This window comes from Vicia villosa, linkage group LG5 (assembly GCF_029867415.1).
Source record: "Vicia villosa cultivar HV-30 ecotype Madison, WI linkage group LG5, Vvil1.0, whole genome shotgun sequence".
In the NCBI taxonomy this organism is placed as follows: Eukaryota; Viridiplantae; Streptophyta; class Magnoliopsida; order Fabales; family Fabaceae; genus Vicia; species Vicia villosa.
Window position 1 is genome coordinate 141,220,865 of NC_081184.1, and position 22,401 is coordinate 141,243,265.

Genomic DNA, 22,401 nt, shown 5'->3' on the forward strand with positions numbered 1-22,401 from the left:
TTTAAATACATAAATTATTATTGTATAATTATAAATTTTATTATTTAAATAATTTTATTTTTAATTTTCTAAAAATCCATTTTTTACTTGTGTTACATAAAAATTTAAAAAAAATATAAAGGTTTTTGTTTAATCAACATAATATGTGAGAGTGGACAACATGACTCACCGTATGAATAGTCAATTTTATATTTTGAAAGATAATTCAACCTTGATAAAAAAATATAAATATTTAACTGCCAAAATTAACATTAGTTTAACAGTAGATACCAAAAAATTTAGTCGTAAAAAATCTTTGAACTTCTTCTAAAAATCAAATATTTAATTATACGTTGGGCCGACCCTGATGACATGATTTCCAATGATATTTCACATTATAACAATATATTTAGATAAACTATAACCATTAGATCACCAAACATGATTTACTAAATTATTTATAATTATTCTCACTTCGACAATGACGATGCCAATTGTTATTGTTAATCTAAAAATTTTATTTTACTGAGGGAATGAAAACTGTTGACATGCTCTCATCTAGAATATGTGGGAGAATTTTCACTTGTAATTTGTTTGTCTATTTTTTTACTACTTAATATGTTTTACCAGTTCATCTAATATTTCGATATTGATGTACTTGATGTGTGGAATATGTTCCTCATTGTACCTATGAAACATGCATTTTTTCTTTGAATGTCTCAAATTATAACTTGTACTGCTTGTACAACACATTGGAGAGGCATGCAAAAAGTAGGGGTGGAAAACCGGCCCGGTGGAAAACCGGCCCGGCGAAAGCCTGCCCGGGGTGGAAAACGAGGTACGGCCCGACGAAAGCACGGGGCAGGCTGCAGCAGGTGCGTGGGGCGAACTGCGGCGGGTAGGCAGACAAAAAATCCCAATCTAATCCTCTATTTTTTGGTGGGTGTGCGGGCCGGTTCGGTGAGCCATGACTCGTTTTCTAACCCCTAGTTCTAAGAACACCACCATTAAAGAATATTTTTTTGAACTCCATCAATGAATCTTAATGTCTCCGATTCTGGGAATGCTACACAACTTAAGTACTTACAGACAATGTTTTAAAAAATGGGTCAGTAATCAAACTGGTAAAAGAGACTATGTCATTGATGCATTAGTCGAACTACTGGATCACTTGTCGTACCACACGATAAAATCAGATAATTCTGTTGAATAAATCGATCTCTATAACAAAATTATATACTCCCTCCGTCCCATAATGAGTGACCCAGCACACCATTTCACACAGATTAAGAAAAGTGTAAAAAAGTAAGAGAGAGAATATCATTTTTACTATAGTACCCTTATTATGTATTGGGAATTGTGAACTTTTTATTAATTAAAGGGTAAAATTGGAAAAAGTGTATTGGAAATCCATCCATTCTCAATCAAGTTTTTCACTCACAAAAAAAGTTCACAACCTAAATTATTGTGTTTCATCAAATCAAAAGGAATTAAAGGAGTTGGAATTTAAGGTAGAGTTCATTCATTTCAACTGTCATTGCTCACATTTATACGGTTTTGAAGCAAAACAAAGTCACGCAGTAAACGAAAGTGTATTTCCATATTCTCTTTGAACTCATCCGAATATATATTTACGGAAACTGTCTGTGCTAATTTTTCAGCAATATGTTTTATGTTATAAATGATTCTTAGTATTTATGTTTTTGTTTTCATTAGGTAATGTATCTCCCGATGTTTTCCCCAAATCTAATGTGTCTCAGGATGCTTCACATGCAGTAGTGAAGGTGGTAGATATTGTGAACCATTTTAAAAATAAACAAGAGTATGAATTTCGTGATCACATGCTGCAATTGATTCGTACAGAGGCATCCAAACTAGGGTTTGATGTTGTGGTCGAAAGGTCTGATAATGGTTTGGATAGAAGAAATGCATTTGCGAGATTGACATGCAGAAGAAGTGGGAAATATAAACCTCCTCTCCGATATTTCAAACGAGAAGACACCGATTCAAAAAAATGTGAGTGTCCATATAAATTGCGTGGTTATCAGTTGGCAAGTGATAAATGAAGATTTAATGTGATTTGTGGTATACATGCGCATGATTTATGTGAAAAATCAGCCGGTGATCCAATTGCATGTCGCCTCTCGTCGGATGAGTAGAAATGTGTTTCTAACATGACATTGAATTTGGTGCAACCCCAAAACATACTTCAAACCTTAAAGCATAAAAGACCCGGGAATATCACAAATATCAAGCAAGTGTACAACAAGCGCTTGGGGGGGGGGGAAGCTGAAATGCGATGATGGAGTGACAATAAAAGATATATTTTGGACTTATCCTGATTCTATAAAGTTGTTTAACACGTTTCCCAATGAGATTGAAAGAGAAATAAATAAACAAAAGTCAAAGAGGGTACAACCAATAGTTATAGATTTGGCAGGCGACAAGTGTTTTGGTTCATTTTAGTAGTTATTTATCAATTTTTTTGTATGTGACATTCTATTAACATGCTATGATGTCTAATATATACATTTTGAAGTTTGCCTAAAAAATCTGCATTGATTACATATTTCTATCCTATTTTGTTTCTGTTTTGTTATGTCAGGGAAGGTTTCAGAAATATATTTCTGGAGTAAATGGTGGTCCCGAAATAATATTTCCGAAACGTGTCCTAGTACAAGATAGAGTGTGAGATCCATATTAGTCTCCCATTACTATAAATATAGATCACTTGTCATATTGTTTCATACCAACAAAAAAAACATAATGAACATCATTTGACATGTTGGAAATGTTCACTTTACCGGCGATACATGATTAAGAAAATTTAAGATCGCTGAACACTCCTCATGAAGATCTGCAATACACATTGTAGAAGCTTATGTCATATGGCGACGATTGCAAAATTGTGAAGATCGAGTACCACTCGCCATTCTTTGACAAAGAAGGGAAGCTTGAGTTCAACAACCATAAGCTGAAGACAACCGTTGATTTAAGGGTTATGTGGAGAACCTTTTTCCGTTTAGAATCAAAAGTTCCGATCGAACTGTATGTGACTGTTTCGAGATCGATTGATGATATTATTAAGATCTTACAACATGCACCTGGATATTGAAGTTTAATGTTTGATTTATGTTAAAATCCCTTATGTATTGCTCATTTTATCATATAAATGATATTTTCATTTTGTCAAGTTACTGTTTTTCATTCTGTTTTTCTGCTTCTGCCTCGCAAGTTTCCAAAATTATACCTCTGAAGGAAGGTGTTGCACATATACATTTCTAGAATAAATTATGTTTCAACTGAAATTTAGTGCGTCCAGAGATACATCTAAAAAAATCTAAAAACATTATAATATTTTCGCACGGCGCGCTAGAAGGTTATGGGGTGCATTAACAAATCTCTTTTAATGTACTCAAAGAGCCCGGCTTTAGTTTGAATGAAGCCCAAACCCAAACCCACGAAGGCCTATGAAACTAAGAGTGTGTTTGGATGGAGCATTTTAATGAGGGAAAGTAATGTTTTGAGGGAATTTAAAATGATTTGACCAAAATCCATTGTTTGGATACAAAAATGAAGAATTTTTAAAATGATGGAAATTTATGGAGTATTTCATCTAAGTTAAATTTAATCATTTTGAAATGACACCAAAAACCAAAGAATTTGAAATTCCTCTCATGTTCCATAGAATGTATTTGTTATTATTATTTCTTCAAATTTTACAAATTGGTCCTCATATTTTCCAAAATTATAAAATTGACCCCAAAAATTTTTAAAAAATTGCAAATTGGTCCTTAATAATTTTTAAAATTTACAATTTGGTCCTTCAAATTTTTAAAAATTGCAATTTGGTCCCTACTTTTCAATTTTTTAATTTGATCCAAAAAAATTATATTTTATAAAAAAATGACCCAAAAAATCTAATAATGAATTACCTTAATACTTCATCCAAACAAAATAATTTAAAATGAATGGATTTCAATTGAATCATTTGAATTGATTTGAATTTTAAATTCCCTTAAAATTTCTAATTACCTCATCCAAACACACTCTAAAAGAAATCGTACCGCATACGAAAGTAAAACCGGGGAACGAAGCGGTTACCGCCACCGCCACGCTGGCCTTGAAAATTAGATGGGTCCTTTTATTTTCATTTTCTCTTTCCCACTTTATTTATTCATTACAAAATTTCACATTAATTTCTTCCCGCGCGCACACTGTTTCTCTCTTTCCTTCCCCATCCTCTCCTCTTCCTCTTCCTCCGCCATTCGATTTCACTACCTCCTCCGTTTCAGCTTCTCCAAGGTTCCAATCTCTAACCAACTCAACTTCTTCAATTCCACTTGGTTCCTTTAATTTCACTTCTTAATCGTTCTTTATTCCTTAATTACTCGATAACTATACCTGATTTCGATTTCCATGGCGTGAATATGAGTTTCATAAATGTTCACCTGTTCTTCAGTCTATCAATAGCTTTCGTGTCGATTATTTGTTCTTGATGTAGCTTCATCACTTGAGTTGAATTTGAATTTCGATGCTCTCGTAATTTGAATCAGGTCGCTATAGTCAAATTAGGGTTTGTGGTTGGTGATTTACGATGCTAGTGCTGGATTTTTTTTGGTTATATGATTGTGATTCATATCACGATTTGTACTGTGGGATTGACTATTAGATCTGCCTCCATTGTGATTTTGTATTCTCTTATGTGAAGTTTGATATATTCGATAATTGTGTAAATTTTAGGGTGAAAAATTAAATATTATTATTTATTTTTATGTACAATTTTATTTAAGTATAGAAGGAAAGGGGGTTAGTTACTAGTTTAGGAGAATTTGCTAATTTTCAATCTGTCGTAATAATTTGTAGCTAATGCGTAATTCTTATCAAGGGGAATTCTAAATTCTACTCGATTTCGTCGAGGTTTGCTTAAATGAAAAACATGTTTAACATTTTTATAGAAATATCTACCTCCCTTATTTGTTTAGTTATTAGCTTGTTGACTCTCGAGGTGGTGAGTGTCGCGTGATTAAACAAATAAGGGAAAGAGAGTCAGAGTGTTTGTTTCAAAGACTGAATGAGTGTGTGTGTTATTTAAACAAATTTAAGGTGGGTGTAGAGCAATTTTCGCTTGTTGAATTTGTATATTGGTGCCTCTGTAAGTTCTTGAGAGCTGGCAATTGACTCTACATAATAATCTGAAACTCTGTCTGGACCCTTTTGCTAGTTTGTTATTTTGATGTTATACTGTAGGTACTGAAAGTGAACATGAATGATTTTTTATTTGATTACTTTTCTGCCAGCCAATTTTAATTACACAGTTGTCTTTAAATGTTCTTCTAATTTGTTGCTTTTGTGCTTTTTTTTTCTGGTCATTTGTTCTTTGTTAAGAGCCATACTAACCGAGATCTTTTTATCACTAACTCTCAGGAAGGTTGATCTATCATGAAAGCAGGGAGGTCGAAAGAAAGCAAAGCTGTTAAGGCTTCTGGAAAATCCGGTCTAAAAACAAGATCCACTGGAGTGAAAAATTCTTCCAAGAAAGCAAATAAATTGGATCACAAAGCAAGAGGTGTCTAGTTTTTACCAATCTACTGTTTGTGTTGATTTTAATAATTGTTTGGTTTCATTTTATCCTCCCTCTTGTTGTACTTTATTTGTTTTGTATGAAATAATTTAGCGAAGATTGAGTTTATGTAGGTTCAATTAGTCTGCTAGCGGTGTGTTTGTTAAAGAAATGTTTTTTTAATGAATGTGGCGACACTACTTTTGAAACATATACAAAGATTCACTTTCCTTTATTAGATACATTTTATTTAATATAGTTAAACTTACACCCTTTTCTCTATAGGTTGCAGTGAGGAATTGTTGTCTGACAAAGAGAATCAGCATTTTCCAGTTAAGGAATCTGGGGGATTGTGCGCAGAGCATCCTACTGAAGATACATTTCATGTGAAATTGAGAGAAGCTCCTGAAGTTGATCTTCATCCAAGACGAACACTCACTTCTTCTGCAAAAATCAAATTGCAGCTTTTTCCAGCAAATGAAGAAATTCGAACGGGACTTGAAAAGGTTACATGGTGGCATATGAAACATTTGCACAAATTTATATACTTTACAATGTCCTAGTCTGCATGTATTAAGTCTGGATGCTTAATTGTTTTTTTTTTTCTTTTCAGGACGGGCATAATCCATACTTAGAACTTACGCTAAGTGGTAGAAAGAAAATTTCTTCAGTTCTAAGACACATTGAAAAGAAGTGGGGAAGTTCAAGTACAGCCAAAGGGGAGCCCATGCTATTTCCTTACGACAGAATGGGAAATCTATCTGAATGCAGAAGGTGGACGATTAATGATAGTGACACTACAGCCACAGCTGTCTATGCTGCTGTTGGAAACCCCTCAATTTTCCGGTTGAAGTATGATAGCCAATCATTTTCTATGATAATATATTTTTTTCTACGTTGAAATTTGTTAGTTTGTATTGTAAGTTAACTCTTTCTCTCTTTTAAAGGTATGGTTGGTTTAATATACATGAACCTACATCATTGGGTATATCCTCCATGCTGGTTCCCTGTGTGTTTGGCGTACAGTCACGAGAAACAGCCACAGGTCGCGTTGCTAATTTAAAGACTTTATGCGATGAGCGGGACAAGATTGAGGCAACTGCAGAATACAAAACAACTGACATGGGCAATGTAACAAGTGAAATTGAGGCTCAGCATATGAACAAGGAATCTACTGATCCTCAGGTATACTGTTTCTTAGATATTTTTGTTGTGTGTTGCAATAATACAAACATGGGTTCATTGCATTGAATTAAAAAACACAGATTTTGTTTGAAAACACATGGTGTTGCTGGTGGATTTGGTTTATACAAATATTAGGCTCCATGTACTTTTATCCTTCCAGTTTGCAATCCTGAAATAAAAAAAATGTGCGTAAACTGTAAAAACATGTTTGCCTTTGTCCAGCTGTTCTACAGTGAATTTCAGAAAACAAAATCAGTATTATTTTCAAATTTTGTAAATGTTGAAAAGTTCTTTTCACAGTTTCTGAAGATGCCACTGTTACTCAAGACCTACAATTGGCTGTTGAAATGAAAATTTACATATTTTGAAAACATTTTTAGGAAGTAAACCCCCCTTAGTTTTAGATGTGTAGATTGATGAATGTTAAAATGGTTTTGGTGATTATTTACTCTTTAACCAACATAATTATATGAAATTTTTTGGCATATATTATATGGACGTTTACAAGAAAAATTAAAAGTTTAGTTAATTAGCACATGGATAGCTTAAACTTATAAATACCTGTTTTTTTATTTGCATTAATAAAATTCTTATTAGTTTTTTTTATAATACTGTATTACATGTTAGAGAAATCAGTTGGTGGCTGGTCCTGAATTTCAAAATGAATTCTTAATGTCCTCTATCAGTTAAAATGATGCATGTGTTATCATAATAAAAAAACTCAATTCCAATGCATTCCATAAAAATGTTTGTTTTCTAGTAATGCTCATTTTGTTTCTAATCATGATTGCTTTCTTTCTAACTAGGATAATGAGCCAAAAGAAGGTTGCAGCCTTCAACAAACATCATTGCAATGGGTTGATTGTCTAGACAATATAAGCATTGGTGGCCTCCTGTCCGAAGCATCATTACTTGGAAAGTTTGATTCAAAATTATTTGGCAGCAATGCTACCAGTCAAACAGGTCATTTAATATCAGATTCATTGGATGCTTTTATCAACTGCAGAATTAATCCTCCTCCTGTTTCAACACAATCTGCTGGAGCCTTGCGCACCTCAATATTGGATGCTGAAGAAACATGTCATGCATTTGCTCTTAAGAAGTTATCTCCCCTAGCAGATGTGCAAACTGCTAGTGCAACAGAAACAGTTTATTCTGCAGCCCGTGGTCAGGATGCATCTTCAAACTTATTCAAGCTTCCATGTACAGACAAGGTCAGTTGCTAACAGTCTTAATCGAAATCTATTCTTACTGACCAGGTTCTTTTATTGTTTCTTTTTAGTTACTTCTTTTTTTTCAATGGAATAATTGATTTTGAAATAACAAGATCTAAGATTTATAAACCAACCTCTGCACCTCCAAATTGCATTTGATGAGGAAAAGCGACCTTTTTGTTTTACATCCAAATGTTTTGGTCTTCAACTTAGGTTTGAAAAAGATAAATGTTTATAAGAAGACAACATATAATTGGTTTTTATCTGCTCTTTGAACTCTCCGTAATGGCAGAGCTCCTGAGAATAGGATGCTTAAAGTTTCAAATTAAATGCACTGCTAAGCTAATAGAACAACTTCTAATGTTGCATTTTGATAGAAATCAGAATTCAAATTGTTGTGAGGTTGAGATTATGTTTCTATGTGTAGTCTATAAGTTCAATAGAAGTGTTTTTTTATCCATTATTATTCATTAAACTGCACTTTGTCTCTTATGTGTTTTTATAAAGGTTAATGATCAAGTTGGACTTTCACAAAATCCCTCGTCTCAGAAGACTCAAACAGATTCGATGCTTTCTTCACGTTTGTTTGATGATGAAAGAAGTCTTGGGTTAACAGGCATCAACTGGGTATCTAATATTATTTTAAAGCACTTCAGTGTTTGTTTTGTTTTTTCTTGATTTTTTGTTGAACTAATCTATTATGTTAATGCAGAATGACTCTTTGGGACCTTTCGATCTTGGCATGCCAGCAAAGAAACGCATTGGCGGAGATGGTGTTAGTATTGGTGAATTTGTTAAATAGGAGCTTAGATGTAAGTTAGTGCGTGTTTGGTTTATAAGTGAGGCACATTAGAATGTACTTCTAAATAAGTTGTTGTGAACTCAGCATGTGTCTCCCCTTTTCCAACTCCAATCCAAACACACTAGTAGAAAAGAAAAGATAAGAACTTTTTTTGTTACTTAATAGAATCACTTGTTGTAGAGAGTCTAAAGACCAGGGTGAAAATGATAAGAAAGAAACGAGGGAGAAAATACCGAGTTTCCAAGTGTTAAAATCATAGTTTGGGGACTTGCATTTTGCTCTTGAATGATCTTGAATTAGTTCTGAGATACTAATTATTTTCAATTCGGTTGCTTTGCCATATAGTTGGTGTCAAGTACTCATGAGTTAATTTATAAATATGATCATCAGGCTATTGTTTCTAATCTTTCACCCTTGTATTGTTGATGCAAAGTGGAAGGCTATTTATATTCATAAACTAAAAAAAATTCAATGTTCAAGTTTTACAATAACCTTTTTTTGTTCTAAATATTCAACTGGAAATAACAATTTATAATATTACTCCGAGATTCATTAAACATAGTGTAATATATTTTATTTAAGTAAGATTATTTTCAGCATTGAAATTACAATCTTTAATATATCAACATCTTGTAAATCTTATTTTCCAGTATATAGAACTATGTATTCTATTATATATTGTACTTCAAATTGTTTGTTCCTATTTTTGGTGAAACTTGACTTTAATATAAGCTAAATTTAATATATGAAAGAATTCTTACCCAAATATTGAAAGGTACAAAAAGGAGTGTAATGTTTGACCGGCGTTTATTATATGGAATTGTAAAAAACGTGATGATTTTATTATTCATTCAAGTTAAAAAATAATCTGCAAATTAGTATCTGTTTGCATTGGAAATAGATTGAAGCTTGGCTATAGAATATGACATGATTATGAAGGAGTAAAAGGAAGAAATAGGTGCACTATGTAAAATGAATTTACTCTACGGATGTTATTTTGAATACTCACCCATATCTAATGCAGAGTGCAGTGAAAGGATGAGTAGAAAATTAATTAAATTGGTAAAAGGAAAAAAATAGAATGAACGAGTTTATCTATTTATGGCAGTATGGTGAGGTGTGAATGTATGAGGGATTCGTTAAGAACATAGTTGTTAGTTTCATACTTAATCGCCATAGACGGAGATAGCTAAGTTATTGAAATGATCCTTTCTCATAATTCCAAAACAAAACATCTCCATTCTCAATCATGCCGGCAACTATCTGGAAACGAAACTTCCATGCACCTTCCTTTTCACCTTATCTATATATCTTCTTCCACCTGTTTCCTTTTTTTAATATTAATTCATCTTATATATATCTAACACCAGAATATGCTTTCAACTTCATTCTTTCCTTCCCAAACATATCATGGGATGTGTCAATAGCACCTACACCCCCCCTCGAAACCGAAACCGGACCCGACATGTTGACAAGTTCAAAGATCAGTATGCATTCAAACCTATCATCCATAACAAGAATCATCCATCCAAACACGTCCAAGTAAAGCCTAAGAAGAGAGTTGTGATTGTGAATACTAATACTAGTACTAATTCTGGAGCAGGAGAGGGAGAAAGGGTTGATGATAAGATAAATGATGTAGCTAGAGATATCAACGATGATAAGTCTGAGGAGGAAAAGAAGAAAAAGATGAATGCAATCTATGATGTTAAAGTGGAAGAAGATGAGTGGCCCAAATGGCTAGTCGATAATATCTCCCAAAACGTTTTAGCTACCTTGATTCGCAAGACTGCTGATTCCTATGAAAAACTAGGAAAGGTAAGTAATTATAATTTATAGTAACTACACTAACTATTTTTTATTCCGTTAAATCAGTTCAGTTGATAGCTGTGCAGAGACATGAGACACTGAACATTTTTTATATGTTATGTTATTTTGATTTGGTTATTTTGTAGGTAGGACGTGGAACATATAGCAATGTATATAAAGCTAGAGATAAGGAGAGTGGAAAGATAGTTGCTTTGAAGAAGGTAAGATTTGACACTTCTGATTCTGAAAGCATCAAGTTTATGGCAAGGGAGATTATGATACTGCAGACATTGGATCATCCCAATGTTATCAAACTTGAAGGACTAGCAACATCAAGGATGCAATATAGTCTTTATTTAGTCTTTGAATACATGCAATGTGACCTTACTAGGGTTATCTCACGCCCTACGGAGAGACTCACTGAATCACAGGTTAGATTTTCTTTTGTGATTTTGATGTTTGGGAAAAAATGGTTTCTCATATGCTTCCAAAAGTTATAGGCTCGTATATGAGTTGATCATCAAAGGCCAAAGTTGGCTCGTATGTAGACTTTTTAAAGGTTTTTTCAACCAAATTTCAACTATAATTGCATTGTTGGATTAGTCTAACTACTAAAATGAATTGTTGATTCATTCGATAAACTATGTTGAGGTATTTTCTATTACAAAAATGACCGTTAGTATAATTTATGTTTTAGACTTTGTTTGGAAATTTGAAGAGGAAGGGAATGAAGAGTTTTGAAAAAAATAAATAATTTTAAACATTTTTTAAAAAAGTGATTTTGTATAGAGTAATATTTTTTTTAGTTTTTTTTATTAACATATTTTTAATTTTTTGGAACCACTCAGTAATCCTTCAAACCCCTCTTTCAAAAAAATTTTTCTAATCTTTCCAAATCTATGAATTCAATACAATTTTTTAATTCTCCAAATTAAAAAAAAAATTGGTTTTTAAATAAAAATAAAATTTGAAATCTTTCTCTATTTAAATTCTTCTATTATTTTCACTCAATTCTTCACTTTCTAACAAAAACAAGAAAGAAAAGGGATGAGAGAACTTTTAAAAAAAAGTAACGGAAGGATTTTTCGTTAAATTTTTTTTTTATTTATTACACAAATTCTTTAAATATATTTTATATTTTTATAATATTTTTAAAATTTTAAAAATATACTAATGATAAATGTAGACAGTTTCAAAAAATGTTAAATAGTTTAAAAATATATATAGTTTTTAAAGCTATGTTCACATGGAATGAATCGAAATAGAATCTATTTCACGTGATTTCACCGAATTTTTCATTTTTATTTCATCCAATTTGAGATATATACAAATTAAAATACTCAAATAAGATAATGGAGTTTATGTTGCATTCTGCTCCATTTTTTTTTGTTTCGGTTTGATTCATCAATTCAAATATAAAGTGCCTACATATTTAATATTTAGTTCAACACTGATAATATGATAATAGTGTAGTTTGGTTGTATTTTGTACAGATCAAGTGTTACATGCAACAACTGCTTTTGGGACTTCAATATTGTCATGAGAGAGGAGTCATGCACAGAGATATTAAAGCTTCAAACTTGTTAATAGATAAAGAAGGGGTGTTAAAAATTGCTGATTTTGGGCTTGCAAATTCTTTAAAAATAAAACCTAAAGGACCTCTTACAAATAGAGTTGTGACACTTTGGTATAGAGCTCCTGAACTTCTTTTAGGTTCAACTGATTATGATTATAGCATTGATATATGGAGTGTAGGCTGTTTGTTGGCTGAAATGTTTGTTGGAAGACCAATTATGCCTGGGAGGACAGAGGTAAACCTTAATTTGGACTTCATGATGGAAAAAATTGTAGTGAAATGTGTACTTTATATCAATTTAAATGAAAATTCCTTTATGCATACAGATTGAACAGCTTCATATGATATACAAACTATGTGGTTCACCTTCAGAAGATTACTTGACAAAAATGAAGTTAAAGACAAGCTTTCGTCCACCACAACGTTATAAAGCTAGTTTTGAAGAAAACTTTAAGGATTTTCCTTTGCCAGCTCTTAATCTCTTGACTACACTTCTTGATCTTCACTCCCAACATCGTGGCACTGCTGCCTCTGCTCTTCAAACTGAGGTCAGTTTTTCTCTTTTTGCTTTTAATTTATCTCTATACTTTGTTACAAAGAATTAACTAATTTGAATAGGCAATAATTTGTAGTATATGTTGAAGACCTGTATCAATTTTATATTTCAAGTTACAATTTGACAAGTGTTTACTACTTGCAGTTTTTCAAATCCCGTCCATTAGCTTGTGACATTTCAGAATTACCGGTAATAATCAATAAAGGTGATGATGAACGCTCTCAAAAAAAGAGAGGCAAAAGGTATGCTTTCATTCTAAAATTGAAAACGTTTTTTCTTTCCTGCATTGTGGCTTCTGTAATCAATATTTCTATGTAACAATTGTAGCATTGGCCAAAGTTGATATGTTGTTTATTGCTTTTCATGATATAGGCGGAAAGGTTTGAAAAAAGGGCAACTATCTAAAAGAAGTGCAAGCAATTTAAGCCTGTCAGGAATGAACCAAGCTGCTGAACAAGGCAAGATAGATTCAGAAACATCAAAGGAGGTCAGTTACACGTTTCACCAAGATAATTTAAAACTAGTAATTGAATTCCTTCTATCGCACAGTTGTCATTTAAGGGTGAGGATTTGTTGTATCGAAAGGTTGGAGATTGGAAACATGATATCCTTTCGTTTTCACAGGAGAAGGGTCTAGGACAAAACATGCTAGGACAAGAGCCAGAAACAGGAAATAGTGGAAGCAGCAGAACTTCGTCAATATTTACTAGCGAAAGGAGCCTGAATGCATCTATATCTCCGGTTTTTCTCTCAAGCAGTAAAATATCCCCCAAAACTGAAGGCCATCCTAATGCTCTTAAGAATATAAAAAACTACACACTTTTACAGGCATCTATACTTGATATGATCAACCCAAAAGAAGGCAACGATTTTGGTCAGTTTCGCAGGTCCTTCTCTACATTGGATTTTCGGCTTGATCCTGAGAAGCTATCAAGTCTCTACGGGTCAAAGATGGACCATGAAGTGTGACTCTTATTCCATGATGCACATGGTTTAAAGTTTCAATATTTTAGTTCTAATACCTTAGTAATAGAAAAGAAACAAAGAGATAAAATGGAGAGGATTTCTACTTCAGACATATTCCCTCTGGAATGAAATATAAGCAAATAGTATATCTAAAAATTGAAGTATCCGGTGATAGATCAACTTTTCACATACCTCTTTTGCTTATATTTCATTCTGGAGGGAGTATGCCATATACGATTGATTGCATGGAAGTTGGCGAAAATACGAAAGTCCATGAGATCCCCTGCCATATCCATGATGATTACCTTGTACCTCATTCAATCATCGAGAATTTTTTTTTTTATGTTCAAAATGTGATGCAATTTAGAAATGATTGCCCAGACGTGGACACACTTTCTTAAACACGGATTAAATATACATTAACAAAGCTATCTACTATTGACTAACGCTCAAAGAAATCAGCACCATTCTCAACATCATCTGTTCTGATGGTTCCCTTTTGGGCCATTAGAATTCTGTACACTCGCTTTGAGCAAACCTCACCTAACCTTCTGTCACCACCAATCAAACCTTCTGTCATTAAGTCTTTGAGTAAAAATTCCTTCTCATGCTCCTGTGGCCAAAAAAAAAATAGTCTTATTTATCCTGATGCATCTCTATCATTGAGAAAGACAATAAATAATCCTGGTTACGTCCTATTTCATCAGCAACTATTTGTAACTAATGCAACTAAAATTTGACTGTGAACTGTGGTCCATATCAGGAAGGTTAAAGCAAACAAATGCAATCTTACAGCACGTACCGATTTAGTTGGATCCATATAAACACTTAACAGAGACTTCATGGTTGGGTATTTTTTCCAAATAGCAATTGCGAATCGCGGTTGTACCTTGGGGATAGCAACCAAAGCTTTTAACCTAGTCATGCAAGCAAAAGTAACAATAAGTTATATTGTTATATTATTCAATTTTCAGATTATACAGGTGATAAAAGATGTGTTCCTAATTATGTTTGTGACTTGTGAACAGAAAAATAGTGAAAAAAGTCCTACAAATTATTAGCATCTTGGAAGATTTAGAAATAGTATTGCAAAAGCTACACTGTTCAATTATTAGCATCTTAGAAGTTATAGCAAATTAGTACACCATTTTCAATCTGTATAAACATTAAAAAGGAATAAAAAGTAGCTGTGGTATTTAATGTTGGCAGTCTAATAATTCTCCTAGCAATAATATGTTGGACGTTATTATAGAAGGAAAAACATTAATTCTTAATTATCCTAATATACTAAGCAAAATAGTAAAACAAATAAGAACTTGATGAAGACAAAATTTAAAGATAATCTATGAATAAAAACATGAAAATCACTCACCATGTGGATTTCTTTATTAAGTTCCGGTCAACGCTGTCCTTTGAAACAAGAGATCCATTTGCATTTACAGATAACCTAGTTAATTTCTTTCTGCAGTAATAAATGAACCAATTTGATGTAATATTAATATTAATTAAAATAAGATAAGATAAATCAAACAACAGGATAGGGAACGCATTTACAATTTACAGTGCTAAAAAGTAGGTATTTTTTTACCGTGTCTTCCAAAGTGACATCAATTTTAGTACATGTAATAAGTTATAGCAAACTGAAAAGACACGGGCTTCGATACGAATATACAGAAACAAACAAAATGCATGAAAGTTGATGGAAAAAAGAGAAAATTGAAAAAGAAATGGTGCATTTATTATGTTAACATAAATATACATGGCAAAGACACTGTAGACACATCAAATTACATCGTTCTTCAACCCACCCTTTAACGGATTATTTTCTTATGGGATACAACAGGGGAAAAGCCCATCCTTTTAATAGATTTAGAATAACTGATTTTACATGTATAGCATATAACGATTTTCTTCATCAAAGTTTGACAGGTCTCTAATTCAATTCCAAAAATAGAGGCATCAAGTACCTAAACTGACAAGACGCCAGACTGCATGTCAAACCAACAACATGTTCAGCTAGTTCAGCTTCATCTACACACAGTCTGGAATGTATTTTGGCGAAATTAGTTGTTAATTTTGCTAGTACCTACAAGACAATTCAAAACAAATAAGATTAACATGCTATATAAGGTACGGACTTAAAACTTGCCACCTATTCATTGTAATTTGAATATGGAAGGCAGTTACTCAACCTCCTCAACAGGGGGACGTCTCCAACAAGTATTGTTTTCTGGGTTCTTGTATTTTTCCTGCTCCCTAACAGATTATAAAAATCAGTTTCAATATGAGAATATTTTGAAAAAAAATATAGATCATAAATTAATGGCTGAAATATCAGAAACTGTTGACAGATATTTAAAAAAATTATATGCACAAGGAAAATACTAATATGTGTGGATTTGCATATGCGAATAAAGTTGTTTGCAGTATGCATCATACTTTTGGGTGTTTTTCATCACATATGGCAACCGGTGCAGGATGTATTCTCTGCCTTGTATGAAACATACATATGGTAGAGAGTCGGGACTTGAGACTAAGTAGTAAGTAGTCTTAATTTTGGCTGAAAAGCACTGCATTATGGCATTATTGCACAAGGTTTTCCAAATTTCCTCAGTTATAAAAATTCAATAATATTCAAGAAAGTTTAGCAAATGAGTGATGAGTCGGATGTGTTTATTATAGTTTGAGTTTGACAGGTTGAGTATGGCAAATCAAACCCGTTTACTCAAATACATGTGTAATGCAGGAAAACTAAGTACTCCAAACTTTTTTCCCATCTATTTATGTCGGGAGGTTGATTGGAACCGGATATTAAGTTATTGGACAAGGAGGTTTATAAAAATAAGTTATTATATGTGATTGATTGGCAAATACACACACCACAGATATGCATGCACACACATTAGGGACATAGTATAATGCACCAAAGGATAAATATCTGCAACTGCACACTAGATTTGAAGTACTAATAAACATATATCACTCACCTTTTGTTAATGTAAGAAAGTAACCTGTTTGTGAGGTAACAAACAGTATAAGCTGGATAATGATTTCGAATGCTATTGAGTTGATCAAAAAGAGAATCATTCACGGTGAGGTTACAAAATTTGTCGGCCTCATAAACTAGTAAGACATATGGAATCTCAATTCGCTCGGTGGAAAGCTGCAAATAATAAATGGAATTGGTATCAGTGAAGAACAGAATACTCACAGAAGTATTCATCCACAGAAGATAAACAAAGAATGTTTGATAAGATTTATAAATAAATCCAGTTCGATTACTCTGTAAGTTCCTATAGTTCTACTACTTTGTATTGAAGTTCTATACTATCATCATTTTAACTACATGGAATCGCGCTTACATGGCATTAGTGATGCGGCATCCTCTTTTCCATGCTAATCTTCCTTTTATCTTTCATAACATAGTAAAGTAGTTGTTTAATTATAGAAAGACAAAACTGTTCAATGCTCTTATGCATATGCGTTTGTTAATTTAAAGTATACAGTGTCACCAGCAATTGATTCCAAAGAAAGAACACTTTTACTAAAAAAGAAGAAAATAACACGACAGCAAGCTCTCCCTCAAGGGTTTACCCTTCACAATAGAGTTGGTACTCTATTGACAAACGATTTACAATATTCAATGATATCAAGTTATCAACTCTACATTGTATTCTCCTATTTATACAAATAGACCTATAACAATCTCAACTAACTAAGTAACTAACCAACTACCTTGTATAACAATCCTTAACTACTCTAAATACTCTAACTAACCACTATTCTACATCCTAACAATACACCCCTCTTCAAAACAACCTTGTCCTCAAGGTTGACAACTACTATATTCTTCTTGTAGGTGTAATACTGGGATAACATGCATTGATGACACCTGGATCCCAATGATGGAAGTACAAAGATCCATTCACCACTTTCGTCTCTGCTGCCATCCTCATGGTTAACTTATTAATTGTTCTGCATACTATTATTATATCCCCACTTCGGACAGAAATAAAGCCACCTTAATTATAACGAATTTGCACACTTTCCTCTATAATAGGCATCAGCTTCATAACATTGCCTTCACCAATGTGGTTCATTAAAACAAGCATCAAGCCAAAGAGAATTGAATATGCGCTTTCCAGGCGATTTTGTCAACGTCGACCTGGTAGATATTTCTTTCGGATTTACATCTTGTGGTTTACGCTCAGGAAAATCCCTTGTTGGTGGGCCGGAGTCCGGAGAATTTGGCAAAGGCGGTGATTTGAACCCAACGTTCTCCAACATCTGCAAATTTTGATCCGGATGTTTTGGCAATGAAAAATTGGTTCTCTTAAGGACTTGACGATAGTAGTGGAATCGGATTGCTTAGAGTACTATGAAGGAGTTGCGAGTTTTCCCCTTCTGACTCTACCACCAGCAAAGAATTAGAAAATGACCCATCATCACCAACCTTATCCTCACTCTTCTTCATATCACCAAGAATCTGATCCTATCATTTGTTAATTCTTCTCTAGTATCTCCACCAATTGTTTCACTTCTTCTATGAGCTCCCCTGTTCCATTTGTTGCTTCGAGGTTGAAAATCCTTCAACAACAATGTTATCATAGCTTGTTCTGAATCTCGGGATCAGATTTAAAGAGAATGACACACAATTTAAATACGGGTCCTCTTGACACCTAGAACTGAATCGACGCATGACTTCTCCCTCCATGCTCATGAAAGCCCATTGCAATTGATCAAACTCGTGAGTTTCTTGCACCTCAAAAATCTTTTCAGCCTTTGCAAGCCACCCCATGGGGTCTTTCCCAATAAAAGCTGGTAAACTCACCCATTGGGATGCCTCCATCTCCAACAACACTAGCACTCCTCGAAGATCCGGCAGGTCGGACCAGTTGTTAGGAACCCAAGAATTGGATTCCAAAGAAAGAACATTTTTTATTAAATAGGAATTAATATGAGAGCAAGGTCTCCACAGGGTTTCCCTTTCACAATAGAGTAAGTACTCTATTCACAGATGAGTTACAATATTCAATGATATCAACTCTACATTGTATTCTCCTATATATACATAACAACCTCAACTAACTAACTTCTATAACAACGCTTAACTATTTTAACAACTTTAACTAACTTTTATAACAACCCTTAACTACTTTAACTACTCTAACTAACCACTATTCTACATCCTAACAATATCCAAAAGGTGTAAGCCCTATAGTTTGTATATGAGTGAGAATTGACTTGCATGATATTTGCATATAAGTATGGATACAAAAAAAGTAAAACAACCAATATATGTCCAATATACGGGTAAAGCTGATAATATCTTCCAAGGAATGCTAAATCAAGTACAAGACACTGATGTCCATTACGCAAACTCGACTGTTCTCATAAATATTACAATTGTTGTATAGGACTGCTAAATCAGATACAAGACACTTATGCTTATTTTGAAGTCTGAAACCCAATGCTAAGTTGAATTGCAGTATCGCTGAGCAGCTCGCTTTTGGATGGTTTACCCTAGAAAGAAGAACCACTTAGTCGGAATCGGATAAGGCTAGGTTGTTGTTGTACTCTAGAAAAAATAAAAGGCTAGGTTGTTGCTGTACCCTAGAATAAGGATACATAAATATAAGAGTGAAAAAGATAAGAGCTCCTAAAGTTCGTAACAGGAGGGAGGAGAGAAAGAGAGAGAGAGAGGGGAGCAACACAATTTGAGAGTGATTTTCAGCCACTGTTGAGCTTTCATTTCCTGGAATATGCCGATATTTCATAACATTTTTCTTTGTTTGCTTACTTGTATTTCCTTCTAGTTTCAAATAGGTATTCACTATTCTGTTGAAATTCCTTCATTTACTTAAATTAAGAAAATCCAGCTGTTTGTGAGGGCCCCACTAGCTCTATAAACTTATCAGCATAAATTACAATCTATAAGTGCAAAAAGGAATTAAAATGTAAACCAATGCAGTTAGCCCAATTAAAAAAAGTAAAAAATAAAATCATTTATTTATAACTTTCGACAAAAATAAATGAACACACACGATACAGAAGCAAACAACCAACAAGTATATGGAATAAACCGAAAAAGATAAAAGAAAGGAATATATAACTACCGGCATTTCTTACCTGTGAAATACTTTCTGGAACTTTCATAGACCATAAGATGGACCCTGATATCGGATTTGACGTAATATGATATGTAAGCCCTTTTTCAGCAAACCTAGTAAGCAAATGGCCTGAAAAAAGGTAATAGAAGTTTCATGAGAAGACAGTCATGTTAAAAATTATGTCCAAACTTATCTCATACTCATGAATTTAGATAAGCAATAGAAAATAAGTTTCAAGAGAAAACAAACATGAATAAGGAGCTACAGAGAAATTATCACATGGTTGAGGATTCATAACCTACCTCCGATTGAACCTGATTCAACTACCTTTGCATCTATTTCTGCCACAATATATTTCATTGCAAACTTCCCTTTTTCCCACTTTTGCTTTTCTTTCTCAATTTTTTTCAGTTCTGCAGCTTCAGCCTTCATAGCTGCTTTTCTTAACTTCTCTTGCTGAAGAACAAATTTGAAAAAGACTATAAGCTATTATGATCAAAATCATGAATGATATAAAGTATAAACACCAAACAATATAAACTAAAACGCACTTCCTTCAGTAGTTTCTTTTCTTCCATCAAACGACTTCTTTCTTCTTTTGTCATCTTTGTTTTTCCAGTTGCCTTGTTTCTGCTCTTTGCAGAGACTTTGGAATTTTTCATATTGTCAACGTTCTCTTCCTGCTCCATGCTCATATTTCTCTCATTAGGATTCTCTTCCTGTTCCATGCTTATACTTTTCTCATTAGGATTCTCTTCCTGTTCCATGCTCATATTTTTCTCATTAGGATTCTCTTCCTGCTCCAGGCTCATATTATTCTAGTTAGGATATCCATACAACTCATAAAATAATGAGGGATTTCTCAAATGCATGGAGCAATATGTAGGAAGCATGCAAGGGAGAAAATAAAAATAATATATGTGCATGAAAGAGAGAAGAAAACATTAGAGTCTTGTTTATAGTTAGCTACATGGGTCAAACAACATGATAATATCCAATCACAAATCATTTAAATCTCGATAATTCATAAAGGTTTGTTCTCCTTCTACCTTTAACTATTAGACTTTTTTCTACCAAATATTTTCTTTCAACCCGAGCTTTAACAGGTCTTCATCTTCTCAACTAATACCCAAAGCAACCGATTGAGGTGGGACTCTATCATCTTTTCTACAATAGGTGCTACCTTAAGTTTCTCTCTGATACTTTTTATTACTAATCTCATCTTATCTTGTACATATGTGTGCATAAAAACAACACAAAATAATCATCAGAGAACTAACCACTTGTGAGGAGGTTGGATTTGAAGGAATGTCCCCAGAATTTTCAGCTCGAGTAACATCTTCACACGAAACATGTCTGTCTGTAATTATCAATAACATAATAAACAAATAAATAAAGCATTTCATGCATTTAAAAATAAGTCTAACTTGTGAACACTAAACAAGCATTTACCAGGAGAACTTCCATAACCAGTTGAATGGTAAGTCCATGTTGGATTTCCAGCAATTTCTTCACGAGAAGAAAATTCCCTTACTCTATTCTCATTCCGATTCCCAATTCGAGAATTTTCCAGCTCATCATCTGATTCTAAACATATCATTTGACTGATTCCTGAACAACATTCAGAGGAAAAATGTTTAAATCATAAGAATGAGTTGTATTCCAATTTCAAGTGCATTGATTGATAAAATAACTAAGAATGAATGATATTAGGGTTTTTTTGTTGAAAAAAACAAAGATTAGGAAAATAAAAATTGACCTGATAAATTCGTAGGAGCAGAATCAGAAGGTCTGGTGCATTTGACGATTGCAATTTCGGAATCGAATAAAGGGGAGAATGGAGTATCGGGAACGATAGAAGGTGTAGAGGAAGGAACGCGCTGCTTCTGCGGAGTGGGGTCATCGTCGATGAGGAAAACGGTAGGGTTTGGGTTGGGTTGTTCGGTTCGGCGCTTCTTAGAACGGAGAGAGAACGGTGTTGTGGGATCATCTCCGTCGGAGAGGATGATCGGGTCCATGAGAGTGTGGCAGTTTAATTTCCGTCTTCGAATAAGCGCGGGATCATCATTTCATTCTATGGTAACTTCATTTCATGGGTTACTACTTACACGTCGTCCACTCTTGCTAAGTTTGATTTTTTTAAACGGGAAAATATTTTTATTTTTGTTTCTTTTAACTTTGTCTCGGAATTCATTATAGTCTCTTAACTTTTAAAAAGTTCAAATCAATCCCTTAAGTCTTAAAATTGAAACGCGTAGGTCATTTTAGTCTATTTACTACAAACAGATGTTTCGATTTGCAGACGTGGCAGATGACATGGCTTGTCCCCTTCTTTTTTCTTTTTCTATTTCACCAACATCGTCTTCTGCGTTCGTATTCACTATCTAGAGTTAAGTTGATTTTGATTTTCAAAAATTGAAGACACATCCTCCATGAAATCAGGTTATGCTTCGTCCCCCATGAAACACATAAGCAAAGAAAGTATGAACTACAATGTGTTCACGAGCTCAAATCTTCTATGGAAACCGCGTTGGCAATGCGGAGACACAATTATTCTTCGTAGGTCTTCAACAACAAAGAGCTATGAAAAACATTTTTGGAGTTGTTCTCATTTTAAGGTATGTTTGTAATTTGTACAAGC

At 33.5% G+C, this 22,401-nt stretch overlaps 3 protein-coding genes across 5 annotated transcripts; 2 read left to right on the plus strand and 1 right to left on the minus strand.

Annotated features, from left to right (window-relative positions):
- Window positions 1–4,134: 4,134 nt before the first annotated feature.
- Window positions 4,135–9,067, plus strand: LOC131607584 (TSL-kinase interacting protein 1-like). The gene is made up of 8 exons (XM_058879567.1): window positions 4,135–4,284; window positions 5,407–5,548; window positions 5,828–6,048; window positions 6,156–6,394; window positions 6,490–6,727; window positions 7,534–7,941; window positions 8,449–8,568; window positions 8,654–9,067. Exons 2-8 carry the CDS (start codon window positions 5,422–5,424, stop codon window positions 8,741–8,743), a joined length of 1,443 nt encoding a protein of 480 aa, XP_058735550.1. The 5' UTR covers window positions 4,135–4,284; window positions 5,407–5,421; the 3' UTR covers window positions 8,744–9,067.
- A 623-nt stretch (window positions 9,068–9,690) lies between these two features.
- LOC131602810 (probable serine/threonine-protein kinase At1g54610) lies at window positions 9,691–13,653 on the plus strand. The gene is made up of 7 exons (XM_058875005.1): window positions 9,691–10,561; window positions 10,699–10,983; window positions 12,046–12,363; window positions 12,455–12,676; window positions 12,829–12,926; window positions 13,057–13,171; window positions 13,309–13,653. Exons 1-7 carry the CDS (start codon window positions 10,154–10,156, stop codon window positions 13,651–13,653), a joined length of 1,791 nt encoding a protein of 596 aa, XP_058730988.1. The 5' UTR covers window positions 9,691–10,153.
- Window positions 13,654–13,909: 256 nt separating this feature from the next.
- On the minus strand, window positions 13,910–21,875 carry LOC131602811 (crossover junction endonuclease EME1B-like). Of its 3 annotated transcripts, none has more exons than XM_058875007.1 (12): window positions 21,520–21,875; window positions 21,213–21,371; window positions 21,041–21,120; window positions 20,312–20,578; window positions 20,063–20,216; window positions 19,780–19,889; window positions 16,638–16,813; window positions 15,843–15,906; window positions 15,618–15,736; window positions 15,023–15,112; window positions 14,453–14,567; window positions 13,910–14,263 (listed from the first exon to the last, which is right to left on the minus strand). In XM_058875007.1, exons 1-12 carry the CDS (start codon window positions 21,776–21,778, stop codon window positions 14,093–14,095), a joined length of 1,764 nt encoding a protein of 587 aa, XP_058730990.1. In that variant the 5' UTR covers window positions 21,779–21,875; the 3' UTR covers window positions 13,910–14,092. The 3 variants fall into 3 exon arrangements, with proteins under 3 accessions (XP_058730990.1, XP_058730992.1, XP_058730991.1); XM_058875009.1 differs by having other exon boundaries at window positions 13,912–14,263; window positions 20,312–20,518; XM_058875008.1 differs by having other exon boundaries at window positions 13,916–14,263; window positions 20,312–20,557.
- Window positions 21,876–22,401: the final 526 nt, after the last annotated feature.